The following is a 15,228-nucleotide window of genomic DNA, read 5'->3' as shown; positions in this document are numbered from 1 at the left end:
AGCGTTACTCAATTACATACTTGAAATTTCTGTTTCTTAGTGGGACCACATTTTTGGGAAAATGTCTTAGTATTATTGTTCGGTAGGGTGACCTACTTGTACTCCCATTCTGGGGATCCTGAGAGCAAAGGAGAGGATAGTGGGTTACCCTTTTGGTGTTTTCAGAGCTGTGGCAGATGAACCCCCAAATAAAGCATGACATTACCCAGCCTCAGACTGGAGTAGGGAGCAGAGGACGGCTGGTTTAGTTGAGTTTTACTCTGCTTATAAACGGCTGTTACTCTCTAACTCGTTCCTGGGATGTGGCTCTGCTGAGCCCTTTAATTCGGTTTATTTAAGAACGTGTCTGTGAGCCGGCAGGATCTTGGCAACTTCGTTGGGCTTGTCTGCCCAAGAAGTGAGTTAACCCTTGGGGAAGGCTCATCTCTGGGCAAATCCTAAAATACAAAGCTGGAGGATCATTAATCCAGGGGAGGTATTCTCAGTTGGGTGAATATTGCCCCAGGACATTTTAATTCTTTTTACAAATTTATTCTCCCCCATTCCAGAGGAGGGAAGCTATGCCAGAATTGTGGAGTCATCCCACCCTCCCAGTCTGGAATGGGGTCATCTCTTTGGGCCCAGAGTGGAAAGAATTAGCCAGGCTATCTGGAAATGAGTTCTGATCTCGGTTTTGTGGTGTATTAACCACAGGACCCTGAGGAAGTCACTTCACCCCTCTGGACCACCGATTTCTTCTTGTAAAACGGGGGTGGCATCAGTGGCCTTGTCCACTTTGTGGTGTTGTGATGTGTCCAGCAGTGTGGAAGAGTCTTTCTTGTAGGCTTCTCTTCTCTGCTCTTGCAGCTGCCTTTCAGCCTGTGAAGTGTCTCGGGGACACTTGGATGTATTTCCTCTAAATTACCAATGGGGGCAGAATTGAGTCCAGCCTTTCACTCAGCAGGTGTCAGCTGGGGACTAAGCCTCCTGGCTTAGGTGAGCGAGCTGTTTGAGTTCAGCTGCAATTTGATAGGAAGTAGGAAGAGAACCAGAGAGAATATTTTCGAAGCATCTTTCCAAGTTGCTGCCAGAAGGAAGAATTAGGAGAAAAGGATGAAATGAAGCTTGAGTTTAATTTTACAGTCTTTTGAAAAGGCCTTGATTTGGACTCTTCTGAAATCCCCATCATCTCACATATTCTGGATTGTAGTGTGAGGCACAGAAAGCTTAGAGTCACCTGCCAGCAGCTAGACTCTTCGGGATCGCTTGTCTCCTGATCGACAAGCCCAGGGTTTTGTGCCATTAGGAGGAGAGTAAGGGTTACTTGCTCACTTTTGCTGATTGACATTTTGAAACTCAAGAGCAAACACATGTAGCATCTACTGTGTACCAGGCACTGTTTTAAGTTCTTTACATGTATTAGCTCATCAACATTCACAACAAGCCCATGAAGTAGATGCAACTATTTTCAGCATCCCTGTTTACTGGTAAGGAACCGAGGCACAGAGTAACCTGTCCACAGTCACTAGCTTTTTTGTAAGAGCTGGGAATTGAAGCCATGCAGTTCGGCTCCAGAGCCCCATGCTCTTGATGACACTTGCTGGCTCTGGGGACATTAGCGGACTCTGTCCTGGCCCGTGTCTGCATTCACTCTTGGATACTGGCAGCACCCTCACTCAGCATGTCCAGAAATGCAGCTAGCTCTCCTCTTGGTTAGATTAATGACACCAGTACCCTCTGGCCCTTCTGGCTGAGAGCCCTGGACTCATTTCACTGACTTTCCTTTGCGATTGCTACACCTTTGTCAACCGGTCTCTGGTTACTTCAGAGGCCTCCTAGGGTTTCTTTGTTTCCAGTCTCATTCTGGATCATTTCAGAAGCCTTTTAAGACTCTGCGTACTCACTCGTCGCCTCAGTCTCATCTCTATCTTCATACCCCTAAGAGGGGAAGCACCATTCCTCTAACCGTCATGCGCGTTCACACTAGGTGCTTTTGCCCTCTGGTGGCATTTGTCATTCCACTGTACATAGGAGCTGGTAGTTTTCAGTTCCACTTCCTTCCTCAGGGCAGGGAGAATCCTGGCTGTTTACCTTTGTAGCCACAGTTTCTGACCACTGGTGAGGTGCTCAGGGAGTGCAAGAATAGAGGAGACCTTCCTGGGGAAAGAAGCTGAGCAAGGGCTGCAGGAAGTAGAGAGTGAGAGGCTATTAGGGACAAATGCTAGTCCCTGGCAGAAGGGATGGGTGGATAGGTGGCCCCTTAGAGGGAAAGGCAGTGGGCTATGCCTTCATCAACACCTGAGGTAATCCTAAGAGGAGAGGGCATTTCCTGTCCTCTAGCAACCGAGGCTTTAAGTCCTGTCTGTGGAGAGATAGAGGATTCTTTTTATTAATTGAGGTAAACATGGAAGTGAAATGAAGTATACATGCCTTCCTTTGGCCATTGACCAATTTGTGTAACACGCATAGAAGGGTATATATTCGCTCTATTCCTGGAACATAGATAGCTCACTTGGGCTCCTTGCTGTATAGTGAGGGATAGCTTTCACCTCTGGACTTAAGAGAGGAGGGAATATCTTGGAAGCAGAAAGATTCAATAGAGCCCCTGACAGTCAAGATAAACAAGAGTTTGAATGTTGTTTGAGAACCTACTGTGGGTACCAGGCCCTCTGGATACTCTGTGGGATATTGAAACTAAGACACCTTTCACTTGTCTGGTGAGATAAGACTCCAGGAGAAGATACTTCCCAGTCCCTCGGGGCTGTAGCAGTCAAGAGAGGGTGCATTACCATGGAGTGGTGAGTTTGGGACCTCCAGGGAGCCCTGATTGATATGTTTTAAGCACCTACTATGTGCCTTAATCTTCAGATAAGGGATTAATTTACTAGGGGTAAACTACTGATTAAAACTTTAAGATTATTTTTGACTGACATTGACACGAACAATTTGTCTCATTTGTTCAACTTGTAACCTAATACTTAGTATCCTAATACTGTCCCTTCCCAGCTCAGAAGACAAGTGATGGTAGTAGGGATATTTTGTAGCTTTTGATAACCATCCATTCTCGCCAAACTTGTATTTCAGAGAGTGCTAGGAAACTTTCTTCTTTACCCCCAAATGAATTAAAATTTCCTCTGAGGCTCCTCAGACAAAGCCAGCATTTTTTTTTTTAATATCATTTTTCAAAGTTGAACATTTCCAGCACCCTGAGGAGTTTGAGGGCAGTTAGGGGCCCTTTTCCAGGGGGAATCAAGACAACACAAACCAAAACAGTTTTCTCGAAAAATCTGGCAGCCAGAGTAAGGAGACAAGGAACCCCAGAAAACTGGCTTCCTTTGTTGAGATACTTCCAGTTGAAAAGGCCACTCTTGATAACAGGTTCTGCATTATCATTGTTGAGTTTTGAAGTCAGCAAGTTTGGTTTGTTTTCCAGCCCTGTTTGTTGTCTGTCTTTCTTTTCCAAAGCAGTGGGGGTGGCGGGTGGCAAATCCAATCCCGGAGTTCACTGGCTGTGTCTGAATCATACACTGTGGATCACAGGCGTGCTTCCTTGTGCTGGAGTGGATGTTTCTGCTTCCTGCTAAAGCAGGTCTCTCAGCCTCAGTGCTGTTGATATTTTGGGCAGGGTGATCTTTTGTGAGGGCCTATCCCAGCCTATCGTAAAGAGGAAGAATGTTTTTTTTATAGTATTCCTTTAGAGCAGTGGTTTTCAACTGTTAGCAATTTTGCTCCTCAGTGAACTTTGGCCATGTCTGGAGACATTTTCGGTTGTTACAAGGCTGGTGAATGAGGATGTGTTACTGTATCTAGTAAGTAGAGCGGAGGGTTGATGCTAAACGTCCTAACAATGCACAGGACAGCGCCCCCACAACAAAGACTTTTCTGGCCCCAAATATCTATTGGTTGAGAAACTGTGTTAGGAGAACATAGTCCGTCCCCTCTTTCGGTTTTGTAGTGCTTTGCTCATGGTCATACCGGTAGTTAGTGGTAGCTGCGACTAGGACCATGGCTCTCAGCTCTCAGTGTGCCTTTTCATGGGACAGTGATGAAGGGAAGTGGCCTTTTACAAAGGATGAATTTAAGGTGAGTCTGCAGACCACAGGGGTCGGCAGATGTCTGTGACCCCTGGCTGAAGTTTAGGTCACCCGGGTTACTGTTTTTCTGTCCTCAACCAGAAAAATGTGTGCAATGTAAGAACTCCAGGGAGCCAGTGGGGGAGAAGTTTGCTCACTTGTCCCTGGGAGAATCTCACCCTGGCTGTTGCTGGGGTTTTCGTGGAGGCCAGGCATCCACCAGGCCTCTGAGCAAGGCGAGCACCTGAGCTAGCGGAACATGAGCTCAGGAGCTGTCATAGCTGGGAGCAGAGAAGAGGGGCCGGTGACATCCTCTGAGGGGCAGTCCAGCGGTCATGGGGAGAGGCTGCACTGTGAGGTATAGAACCGGGGGCCCTGGGGTTGAATCCTGGCTCACCACCTAACCGATTGTGTGAACTCGCACCTGTTAATTTAACCTCTCTAGGCCTCAGTTTCTTCCTCTTGTAAAATGAAGAGTGTCTGGATGACACCTTAATAGGGTTGTTGTAAGGATTAAAGAAAGCTAATCTATGTGAAGCTCTTAGAGCTATGAGTGACACATGGTCAATACTTTATGGGTGAAATATTAGTGCATAGAGAAAGACACACTCTGAGATACCCTGCTGTGCTATCCATCTGGGCAGGAGCAGAAGAGGCCCTGCTGGTTTTTTCCCGAGGGCTTGAGGGCGTATGGGTTTTGGCCCATTTATGCTCTCTGTCTGATGTCAGATTAGAGCAGAGGACAGGGAGGGCAGACGGATGGAAACTTCCGACAGACAAGGAATAAGGAAGCATCCTCGCTGCCCTCTCGACTTCTGAAACCTCCTCTTTGCCGGCACAGGAGACCCAACCTCGAGCTTTTCCTCTGTCTTGCTTTCCTTCTGGTCCCCTGGGGAGATAGCATCCCCATTGGGGGTCTCTGAGATGCCCTGGCCGTTGGTGCACCTCAGGTTGAAGCGTCCTCCTTGGGAAGTCATGAGAGACACAGCTGCACTGAATAATCACAGCATTGGTTCAGCCGCTTTTCACTGCAGAAACCTCATCCTCTCCCCCTGGTACCTCCCCCAGAAGGCAGAGGGCAGAGGGCAGAGGCTCTGAGGGCAGTTGCTGAGGCCACTGACGCTGGAGTTGGTCTATGAGATGCTTGCTCACTCTTCCTCACATCTGCCCCAGACTCTCGCTTCCCACTGGGGAAGCTGCTTAAGGTGCCTTGTGTTGGCGAGTCACAGGACCAGGGCTTGGAGGTTTCGGTCCCACTCAACCTGTGGTGTTTCACTGAAGGGAAGAGTAGTTTGCACATTTTTTTGGCACATAGGGTGGAAGATCCCCGGCCAACTTGCGTCTCAGCAGAGAGCTCTTTGTCTTTCCTATGCAGATCTGGACTGTCCAGTGTGCCCCCCCCACGTGATGCTGCAGTGCCTGGGGTTCTTGACAAAGCCCCAGGGGACCCTCTGTGTAGAACCCACACTCTACTCCCCCATACTACAGCCTTTGTCTTTTGCAAACCCAGTCGGGAGTCTTGGCCTTGTTGCCACGGGAACAAGAGCCAGAGAATCTCATTTCCCCTGAAGTGCTGCCCTCTTTTAGGGATGGCCGTGGTTTTTGCACTTTCCTCTGTGGATCTCTAAGCATTTCCTTGACATTCCTTCTCTGTAGGTGGCTCCGTCAAAGCTTATCCCAGAGTTAACCAAGAGAAAAGTCAGGGCTGAGAACTTGGCCTTAGGAGCCCTTGGTGTGCCCCCCCCACCCCCACCCAGGCCTTCTCGCCTCTCCTCATCCCTCAGCTCAGCCTCCCGAGAGGCCTGGAGGTGGCTCATGTTCTTAAAAGGCCTTATTCCCAGCCTCTTCCTTCTGGCATCTTCATAAGGTCTGATAAACAAAGGAATAAAGCCAGATAAGCTGTCAGACAGCTTTAATTAGGGTTAAATAGGGCATTTGAAGCTGCCACTTTTTCTTTTTCCCATTTGAAGGACTTCCTCCTGCTTCCTCCCAAGTTTTCCTGTCTCAACCCCTTTCCTGAAGCCTTCCAGCCATGTCCTGTCAGTTCCTCTTCCTCTCAATTCCCAAAGGTCTCAAAGTAACAAGCAGATACAGTGCTTACTAAGCACGGGGCTCTGTCTATGTGCTCTACGAGAACTTAGGGCATCCTCCAGCAGCCTCCAGGGTAGACATTATTATTCCCTGTTACTCAGATGAAGACACTGAGGCACAGGAAGGGACAGTACCTTGCTCAAGGCCAAGCCAGAGTTCAAACCCAGGCATCCTGACTCTGGAGCCCAGGCTCTTAACCCCAGCATGGTGCTTCCCAGAACACCTAGAGATGGCCGGTTGTGTTTCAGTTTTCATGGGGCTGTGAGTCAGGTGTCAGCTGGGAAGGCACCTTTGGGATCATGTAGTCCAAACCCTTCATTTTACAGATGAGGAAACCAGGTGCTGTGTCCTCAGGGACCAGCCACAGCTTACACAGGACAAGCCCCAGAGCTGGAACCCAGTTTCTCCATCCCCATCCTGTGTCCTTTCAGCACCATTCGTGCAGCTTGAGTTCTCATCATTCAGGTGTGGGCTCCCCAAGAATAAAGGCAGGATTTGCTTTGTGGCCTGTACCTAGGGTGACCCTATAAATTATTGTCTTAACTGGGCCAGTTTTCAGAGTAAAAGGGGACACTATTAATGGTTATGCTGCTACCATATGTAAACTGGGATTGTCTTGGGCAAACTCGGACAGATGATTGCCCTGCCCGTGGTGGGTGTCATGTGGGGTGCGTGGGGCAGACTGGGAGGGTCTGCAGCTGGACGGTGCAGAAGGACAGGCCCAAGGGGATTTGGTTCAGCAGGTGGACGGTTGGCAGAAGACAGGAGTGGGAAGTTTAGATGCCCCTGTAGGCAAGACGCTCAGGGGTAGACTCTGGTCCTGGCATGGGGCTGTCCAGGAGAGGCAGAGTCTGACCCCTAGGGAGCCTGGGGAACTGGCCTGGGCAGCCAGGTAATGCAGAGGAAATGATGGTGCTGCCAGGATCACGTGCAGTGAGGGCCCAGGCCTGAAGAACCGGGTCAGGCTCTGAGCATCTGGCAGTCTGGAGTAGCCAGTTCTTCCCTTTCACCCAGGTCACCCTTCACCCGGGTCCCTCTCCCCGCCTTCTCTCCAGCATTCCCGCAGCCCCTCGTATGTTACCATAGCAAATATATCTTGAGCACTACTCTATCTCAGTACTCAGGTAGCCGCTGGATCACAAACACGAAGTTGGGAACATGGAGTCAGTGCCTTTAGTCCTCTGGGACCAGTGAGGGGGGGCGAGAGACACAAGGTGACAAAAGTGTGTTGGCATCACCTGCCGAGGGATTTGGGGAGAGGCCATTTGTGCTGAAGGCAAGTGGGAGTTTATTAGGCCAGAGGAGGAGAACATTCTAGGCATGAGATCAGCACGTACACATGTTCCTAACCTTTTCAAGACAAATGCTCCTCAGATTGATATGGATGTGTGTGATTTAAGGGATTATAAATCTGTATAGTCATGTGTTGCTTAACGACAGGAACGCGTTCAGAGAAACACGTTGTTGGCGATTTCATCACTGTGTGAGCATCCTAGAGTGTACTTAACACTAAACCAAGATGGTACAGCCTACTACACACCTAGCCTGTATGATACTAGTCTTATGGGACCACCATTGTATATGTGTTCCATCGTTGACTGAAACGTCGTTATGCTGTGCATACTGTATTTTATTACATTGAAAGAAACTGCTTACTCTCTGTCCTTAGCTTCAGTTTGTAATTACTTATTGACATATTTGCCTCTTGACGATAGACTGAGCCCCTTGCAGACAAAGATTGGGGTCTTCTTTATCCCAGGATCCTCAGTGCATTAGTGCTCCATCAGTATGTGTTGGTAAATGAGCTGTGCCATGGTCATGGCCATCTGGGAAGTATTACTCCTTTGCCCTGCTGCCCCACAGTCAGAACAGAGCATCTGAGGACAGGAGGGTCCCAAATGCCCATCTCCTGGACCCCTGACAGGTGCTGCCACCTGAGGTCTGTCTGGCTGTAACTCGATGCAGCTGAGAGCAAGAACTGGAAGAACAGGAAACCATGTGACTCACGGATGGGGCAACAGGATCTTGGAGGAGTGGCGGGTGAGCCTCCTCCGTCAGCTCCACACTCGCCCTGGCGCCCCAGGCTCCTGAGCGCATGATGCGTCAGAGCCGGAATCTCCCTGAGGTGGCACGGTGGTGGCACCAATGAGGGTCTGCTGTGTTCCATCTGAAGAAAGTGTTGTGGCAAATCTGTTACTTTTGGTTAGCTGTGTTTCAGAGGACAGGAGACTTAACGAATCCAGAATCTGCTGTGTCTTTTCCTCCCCGACTCATCTTTTTTTTTTTTTTCAATCAGAAACATCTGGCCTTGTCTTGGCAACTTTACAGGCTAAACTTGCTCTTTGCACAGCCTTGGTCCTCCCAGGAGGAGTCTGTGAAGGCATTATTAATGAGGTCACTGACAGCAGATACCTGGCTTTGCAGGTTGGTTGCACCTGTGCCTCAGGTCAGGCCACTCAACTGGCCCCCGGATGTTGTGGGTCCTGCCAGGGACATCACCTGTGGCTTGGGGAAGCTTCTCCAAGCCTTGGTTTCCTCGTCAAAGATTTGCAGTAAAACACTGGCAAAGGAATAATGCAAAAATAGGAGATTCTTTTGAAAGTAAATTGCAAGCGTGTGTCAGCACATACTCCCTGGAAGGCTGCGTATGGCTGCATCTAGACTTTGGCTCTTCCTTTTGGTTTGACCTCTTTTGACGTCTTTGATCTCCTTTGGCCCTCTGACCAGTGCCCTCTGCCCTTTTTCCTTCTTCTGTTTTTTTAATTGAAGTGTAATATACTTAGGAAATAACACACTGGGTAACCACCACCCAGATCCAGTAACAGATCATAACCAGCACCAGCACTAACCCCCACTAAGTGTAATTGCTATCCTGACTCTACCAGCATAGATCTATTTCTGTACTTAATATAAATGGACTCATACGGCATGTTCCATTTGTGTCTGGCTTCTCTTACCCAACCTTATGTTGTGAGATCTGCCTATGGATGTTGTTACAGGTGGCGGTAGCCAGTGCATTCTTCTTGCTGTCCAGTGTCCCTGCCCTTTCACCCCCCAACCCTGTCCTGGCTGTGGTTGAATTAAAGCAGATGAAACTAGTCAAAGCCCTTCACTTCAAGAGGGTGTGGTCCTTCCCAAATTTCTTTCCAGAAGGCCAGGTTGGAGCCTTGGGGCCTTGGCCTAATATGTAGGTGACCTGGTTATATCTTCAGGACAAGAATGTGAGTGCTAGGGAAGCTGAAATTTAATCAGTTGGTCTTCTTGGGGTCTAGAAGAATCTAAAAGGTGGGAATTAGCTAGTGTTCATTCCAGGCCCCCTGGAGTTTTTCTAGGTATTAAATCAGAAATACCCAAAGGCTGGAGAAAAGAAGTCCACCTGTACCTCAGGATGCCCCTGTGAGCCTGCTCCTGATGCTTACATGATTGTGGAGTCACTTTCTTATTCGATTTGGTCACTTGAGTTCGCCCTTCTACCAGGAGGGTGTGTCCTGTAGAAATGACTGGTGAACACTTGCTTGATCATGTATTGTTTATTTTCTGTCTGCTTACTAAAAGGGTCAGGTGATGGTTCAGCTTTCAGTAAGAGAACTTCCTGAACAAGAGTCGTGGAACAGGCAGTGTTGATTACCAAAAAACTTAGACTAAAGGTAGTTCACTGGAGTTGAGTACAGAGTTCTGAGCTTCCTGACAGTCAAGGCAAAAAGGACAGCTCTCTTTGAGGGAGTCACCTGAATTTCATTGGCCCGTAGCAGGAAACACAGTGAGTCTGGGCAGCCACACTTTCTCCTGACACTAAACCCTGCAGAGAACTGACTGGTCGGTGAACAACACAGCAACTTCGTATGGTGGGGTGATCTTTATGATCCTTCCCGTGATCCTTTGATTAAAATTGATAGGATTAAATCATACTAGTATGAAGGTATTGCAGTAGGGAGCTAATGTAATGTAGTGAGGTGAGCAGTTTTCTGGTCCTAGAATTCATAATCTTGTTCCAAGATCTTGGGCTTGCCCACACCTTCTGAGCCTTTTCACACAGTGTCTCTACCGTCTCCAGATCCACTAACATGTATGTCATCTAGGTATATGTATGTCCTCAGCCCAGAGGCAATCGCCCCTGAATGCCAGTTTCATCGACCACTTACCCTGTAACACTTCCCATGAGCTGCCTTCTACGGTGCTTACTTTTCTTTCTTTCTTTTTTTTTTTGAGGAAGATTAGCCCTGAACTAACATCTGCTGCCAATCCTCCTCGTTTTGCTGAGGAAGACTGGCCTGAGCTAACATCCGTGCCCATCTTCCTCTACTTTATATGTGGGACGCCTACCACAGCACGGCTTGACAAGCGGTGCCGTGTCCGCACCCGGGATCCAAACTGGCGAACCCTGGGCCGCCGAAGAGAAACGTGCACACTTAACCGCTGCGCCACCGGGCCTGCCCCTGTGCTTACTTTTCTTGATCTATTAAGACCCACCCCTCCATTCATTTCAGAGGCATTTATTGAGTCTATACTATGAATTGAGTTCTTTGCTATCTTGTAAAGTTCTGAGAGCAGGAATCTTGATTTCTTTAAAAAAATGTTTTGATTGTGCTACTATGTATATACATATCCATAGATATCATAAAATTTACCATTTTAACCATTTTAAAGTGTACAATTGAATGGCATTAAGTAAATTCACTTTGTTGTGCAACCTTCACCACTCTCCATCTCCAGAATTGGTTTCTTTTTAAATTATGCTTCCATGTACTCTAGCGCTTTGCATATAATTGGTTTTTAATAAAGGCTCTAAAACGGGGGACGCTGGGGTCCCAGCAGTGGTCAGGGATCCAGGGGTTAAGTGATATGACTCTTACAGATTTAGAAGTTGAAGTTTAAGGTTTTTGTCTAATTTCCTTTGAAACCACTTAAGATATTCAAGGTAGAATTTGTAGTCCTTTATTTAACAAACTCTCAAAGTTGGAATATTGCTCTCTTCTAGATATAAATAGTTTGATCAGGACCATTTTCCCACTGGGACCGGATCAGGTGGCCTCAGGATCCGGGCCGTGGTCACCAGCCATTCAATCAGACTTGGCCTGGAAGATGAGATGGGCCCTTCTGGACCAGTGGTAGGATTGTCATTTATTGTTTTTGACAGTGGAGTGAGGCATCTGGGTGATCTAGTCTCAAGTGTGTGACCTTGGTCAAGGCTACTCCCTGGCCTCATTTTCTCTAAGTTCCCTTTCCGGCTCTCACCTCCAGGCCTTTCCTTTTGGGGCTTCCCCATACCTGGCTGGGGCTGTGTCTGCCCCACCTAGGCCACTGCGCACGTTGAAGTGGAGCCTCTGTGAGGGTGACCTTTTGCTCCCGCCATTCCTTACGTCATGGCTATGACACAATTTCTCCTCCTTTTAGTGCTAGTCTGGAGGAAAATGCGGGCACTTAAGGAGCTGAGCTCCCCATTTGGGGTGTTAACTTATTTCATAAAGCGTAGGGTTAATTTCTCTTTAGAGCTTCTCCTGCCTCTATCTGCAATTCTAGAGAGGAAGAGGGTAGGTCAGACTGGTGTGATATGGGAAGAAAGAAACTGACCAGAATTGCCCAATGAGGAAGTTCTAATCTCAAGATTGCTAAACAGACATCTAAAACTGCTATCTCTTTAATACACACCCTTGCCTCCAAGCAGGCAGGTGGCCTTCCCACACCTCGGCCAGGCTTTGCAGCTGGGCTGCCTCTGGTTCCCCAGCCTGGAGTGCCCCCTCCTTCCCCTCTTTCCCCCTGATAGAGATTTAGAGAAGCAGCCCCGTTGTGAGAGGCCACACACCCACCGCAGAGAGAGAAGGAACAATTTGGGGAAACAGCCTCCGTTTCATTAACCCCGAGGGTGACTAAGCAGGGTTAGGAAATGTCCTTGATCCTCCCAGGGTGCCACATGGCAGAGGGAGTCTAGGAGAAAAAGAGGAGAAGGGGTAAAAAGGAAGGGGTGGCCTGGAGCTGTACGCTTCTCTCCACATTTGTGCCAGCAACTCTGGTGTGGGGCTCTTCATCCTGTTTTATAGGGAGGAAACTGGGGCTCAGACAGAGACTGAATCATCCAGTATGACACACCGGTACAAGTACTAGAGCCAAGATTTGCACACTGATTTTTCTGATGCCACAGCCTGTGCTTCACCACCACCAGCTATCAAGTGAGAGTTGGCCTGAATGATTCTGCGTTGATAGTTTCCAACAACTTCAGTCTGTTTCCAACAAGGACAGGGTTTGTCTTTCCAACTCTCAGCACCCAGGATCCACACAGGTTATCTCACAGGGACACACTGAGCCTCATATCTTAACTATTGACTTGCAAAGATCCCAGACAGAAAAACAGTAAAAATGACCTGAAGCAGTGTTGACAGGAGCACAGCCCACCCTTGTCACTTTATTGGCATGTGGATCCCAGCCCAAGGAGAGAGGAAAGTGTCTGAGCACCCAGCCCTAAAGGCATCACTTTGGTTAGTCTGCAATGAGGTCTTTGGAATTCCTGTTGTTTTTTAAAAGCACCTCCTGTCATTCTGATGTGCAGCCAGGTTTGGGAACTCTTATCCCAAGTGGCAGAATGGAGACTAGACAGAAGTCATCAGAAAGTTGTCTCAGATTGAGGAGAGACTTTCTAACAAATAGAACTGACCCGACAATAGAAGCTAACCAACTTAGAGAAGTAGTGAGTCTGTCATGCTTGGAAGCATTCAAACCTAGGCCATATGACTATTGGGGTGAGAGAGACAAACTAGACAAACTTAAATGCTGTCTATGTTCGGTGGATTTTGAACTTGTTACCCCTTTCTTTTTTTCTTTTGCTGAGGAAGATTAGCCCTGAGGTAACATCTGTGCCAATCTTCCTCCACTTTATATGTGGGTCACTGCCACAGTGTGGTTGACAAGTGTTGTAGGTCCATGCCTGGGATCTGAACCCGTGAACCCAGGCTGCTGAAGTGGAGCATGACAAACTTAACCACTACACCATGGGGCTGGCCAAGGGCCTTTGTAAGAGTGAGTATTTTTTAGCCATAGTCCTACTGCCTGGTGTCCATTTGGTGTCTCCTAAGTGACTTTCTCCCATGACGTTGGCCTGGTGCTCCCACCCTCTGGCTGCACTGTAGGTGAAAGTTGACAGGATTCTGCCAACTGCATTTACTTTCTTCCCAGTCCAGGAAAACCATCTTTATGTGGAAGGCTGCTTCTTAATTCTAACTTCTGCTTCCCTTGGCCACCCTTCACCCAACACAGCAGTGAGGCCAAAGCTGGGTGGGGCCCAGTGGTGTTTTTAGGAAGCTGTGACAGTAGGTGATTAATCATCCCTTCCTGAACAGCCCTAATAAACCTGGGGTGGCTACATTATCATGCTGTCAAGGAAGGGAAATTTGGGACAGGGTACCACAATTGTATTTTTCACAGCTGTCTATATCCCTTCTTAGTCTCATGTGATGGAGAAGAAACCAAGACCTTGGTTTCTCCAAGAAACTGCAAGGCAGAGAGTGCCCGCCCACACCAAGAGGGTCCACAGGACAGGTGAGGGTGGTGGTTCCAAGGCCTGGCTTTAGAGCCAGACACACCTTAGTTTGAATCCCAACTCTGCCACTCACCACCAAGTTGACCTGTAAAACAGGAATACAGAAATACAATGGAGGTCAAGTCAATAAAGCCATAGGATGGTGCCTGGCAGGTAAGAAATGCTTGGTAAATGTTTAGCGACTGTAATGATCATCATTATCATTTTCATCTGTCATAATTAACACTGAAAGATGATTATAACCTATTGGGTGGAGGGCAGCATGACTTAGTAAAGGCTGACTGTTTAACTTGTTAGACTCTTCGAGGGTTAAGAATGGGAAGTATAGACTGGATTTCCAACAAGGCTTGTAGCAGCTTAAACATCAAAGTTAAACTAAAGACGGCTGCTGGAGAATTGTGGCCAGTCTGCTTTTGCTCTTTTGCATCTGTGACCTCACACTCCAAGAAGTGACAACTTCTTAACAAGGCAGTACCGGCTTTGCTCTCCCATCCAGGAACTCTTGCTTCCTTTGCAACACCCAGAGCCATCTATGGAGGCAGGGGGTGGGTGGCTTCTGGCCCTCTCCTTCTCTCTTTGGGAAAGTAGTAATGTGGGAGCTCCAGCTTGGTCATGTGTCAAACTCATGATAACGTCCAGAGATATGTCTACTGCCCTTTGACATATCAGGCCAGCCCCGTGGAATGTGCCCTCCACTGCTTACCCTTCATGTGTGCGTCGGGGGATGACTGGAATAGAAGATGGCCTTTTGATGGACGTGGCCTGCCTGAATGCGCTGTGAAACCATTTGGCCCATACGGGCCCCGCTGTTCAGCAGAAGACGGGCCTTCATCTAGCAGAGCAGACAAGAGCACAGATGGGCCGGGCGGCCCAGTCCAATCCCGGCTCGACCCTTGGCGTCTGTGTGACTTTGGGCACGTTGCCTTCCCCTTTCGGTAGAATGGAGGTAATAACACTGCCTGCCTCACAGGGCTGTTGTGAGGATTAAATGAGTTGCTGGGTGTAATGGGTGTAAACCCTTGAGAACGGGATCAGTGCCTCATCAGGGTTTGCTGTTATTACTATGACCCATGAGGACATCTAAGGTTGTTCCCAGACGTGGCCTGGAGTTTCGGAGCTGGAAAAAGCAGAGTCCTTTCTGGTGCCTTAGTTTGCTGATGAGGCTGCGAGGACCATGACCATCACACCTTGAGGGCACAGCTGGGGCCTGGCCCAACGGCCCTGATTCTATCCCTGTCCTTCCACGGTCAGCATGCTCTCCTGTCCTGGACACTGCTGCGGAGAGCAGGGATATTCTGGAAATGTCGGTGCCTCCTTGGGTGGATTCCTATCCTGATAGGAGAAAACTGGGAGTATCCATGGCCAAGGCAGATGAGAACTTTCAAGAAGGAAACTGTCTGAGAGGGACTCCTGATGTTTCTCCTTTTCCCAGTTTAAATCTGGGAAAAGTTCACGTAAATTAATCTTGGAAACAAGATCAATGAAGTAACTAGGGAGAGCTGCCCCTGCCCCAGCCTCTGAGGACAGGAGAGGTTGCATTACTCTGTAGATGGA

General features: G+C 48.3%; 1 protein-coding gene across 5 annotated transcripts in view; it reads left to right on the top strand.

Moving 5' to 3' along the window:
• HK2 (hexokinase 2) overlaps positions 1-15,228 on the top strand; it is a 57,821-nt gene that overhangs the window by 1,696 nt on the left and 40,897 nt on the right. The window contains exon 2 of one of the 5 annotated variants that reach the window (XM_046660909.1): positions 11,122-11,251. The exons of 2 other annotated variants lie outside the window; for them this stretch is intronic. In XM_046660909.1, the coding sequence (XP_046516865.1) occupies positions 11,231-11,251 (21 nt within the window). In that variant the 5' untranslated portion in view covers positions 11,122-11,230. Of the gene's footprint in view, positions 1-11,121; positions 11,252-14,352; positions 14,621-15,228 lie in introns of those variants that run through there. 2 more of the 5 variants (XM_046660904.1, XM_046660907.1) reach the window with 2 other exon arrangements.

This window comes from Equus quagga, chromosome 5, assembly GCF_021613505.1.
Source record: "Equus quagga isolate Etosha38 chromosome 5, UCLA_HA_Equagga_1.0, whole genome shotgun sequence".
Lineage (NCBI taxonomy): Eukaryota > Metazoa > Chordata > Mammalia > Perissodactyla > Equidae > Equus > Equus quagga.
This window is presented reverse-complemented; position numbering and strand designations above follow the sequence as displayed.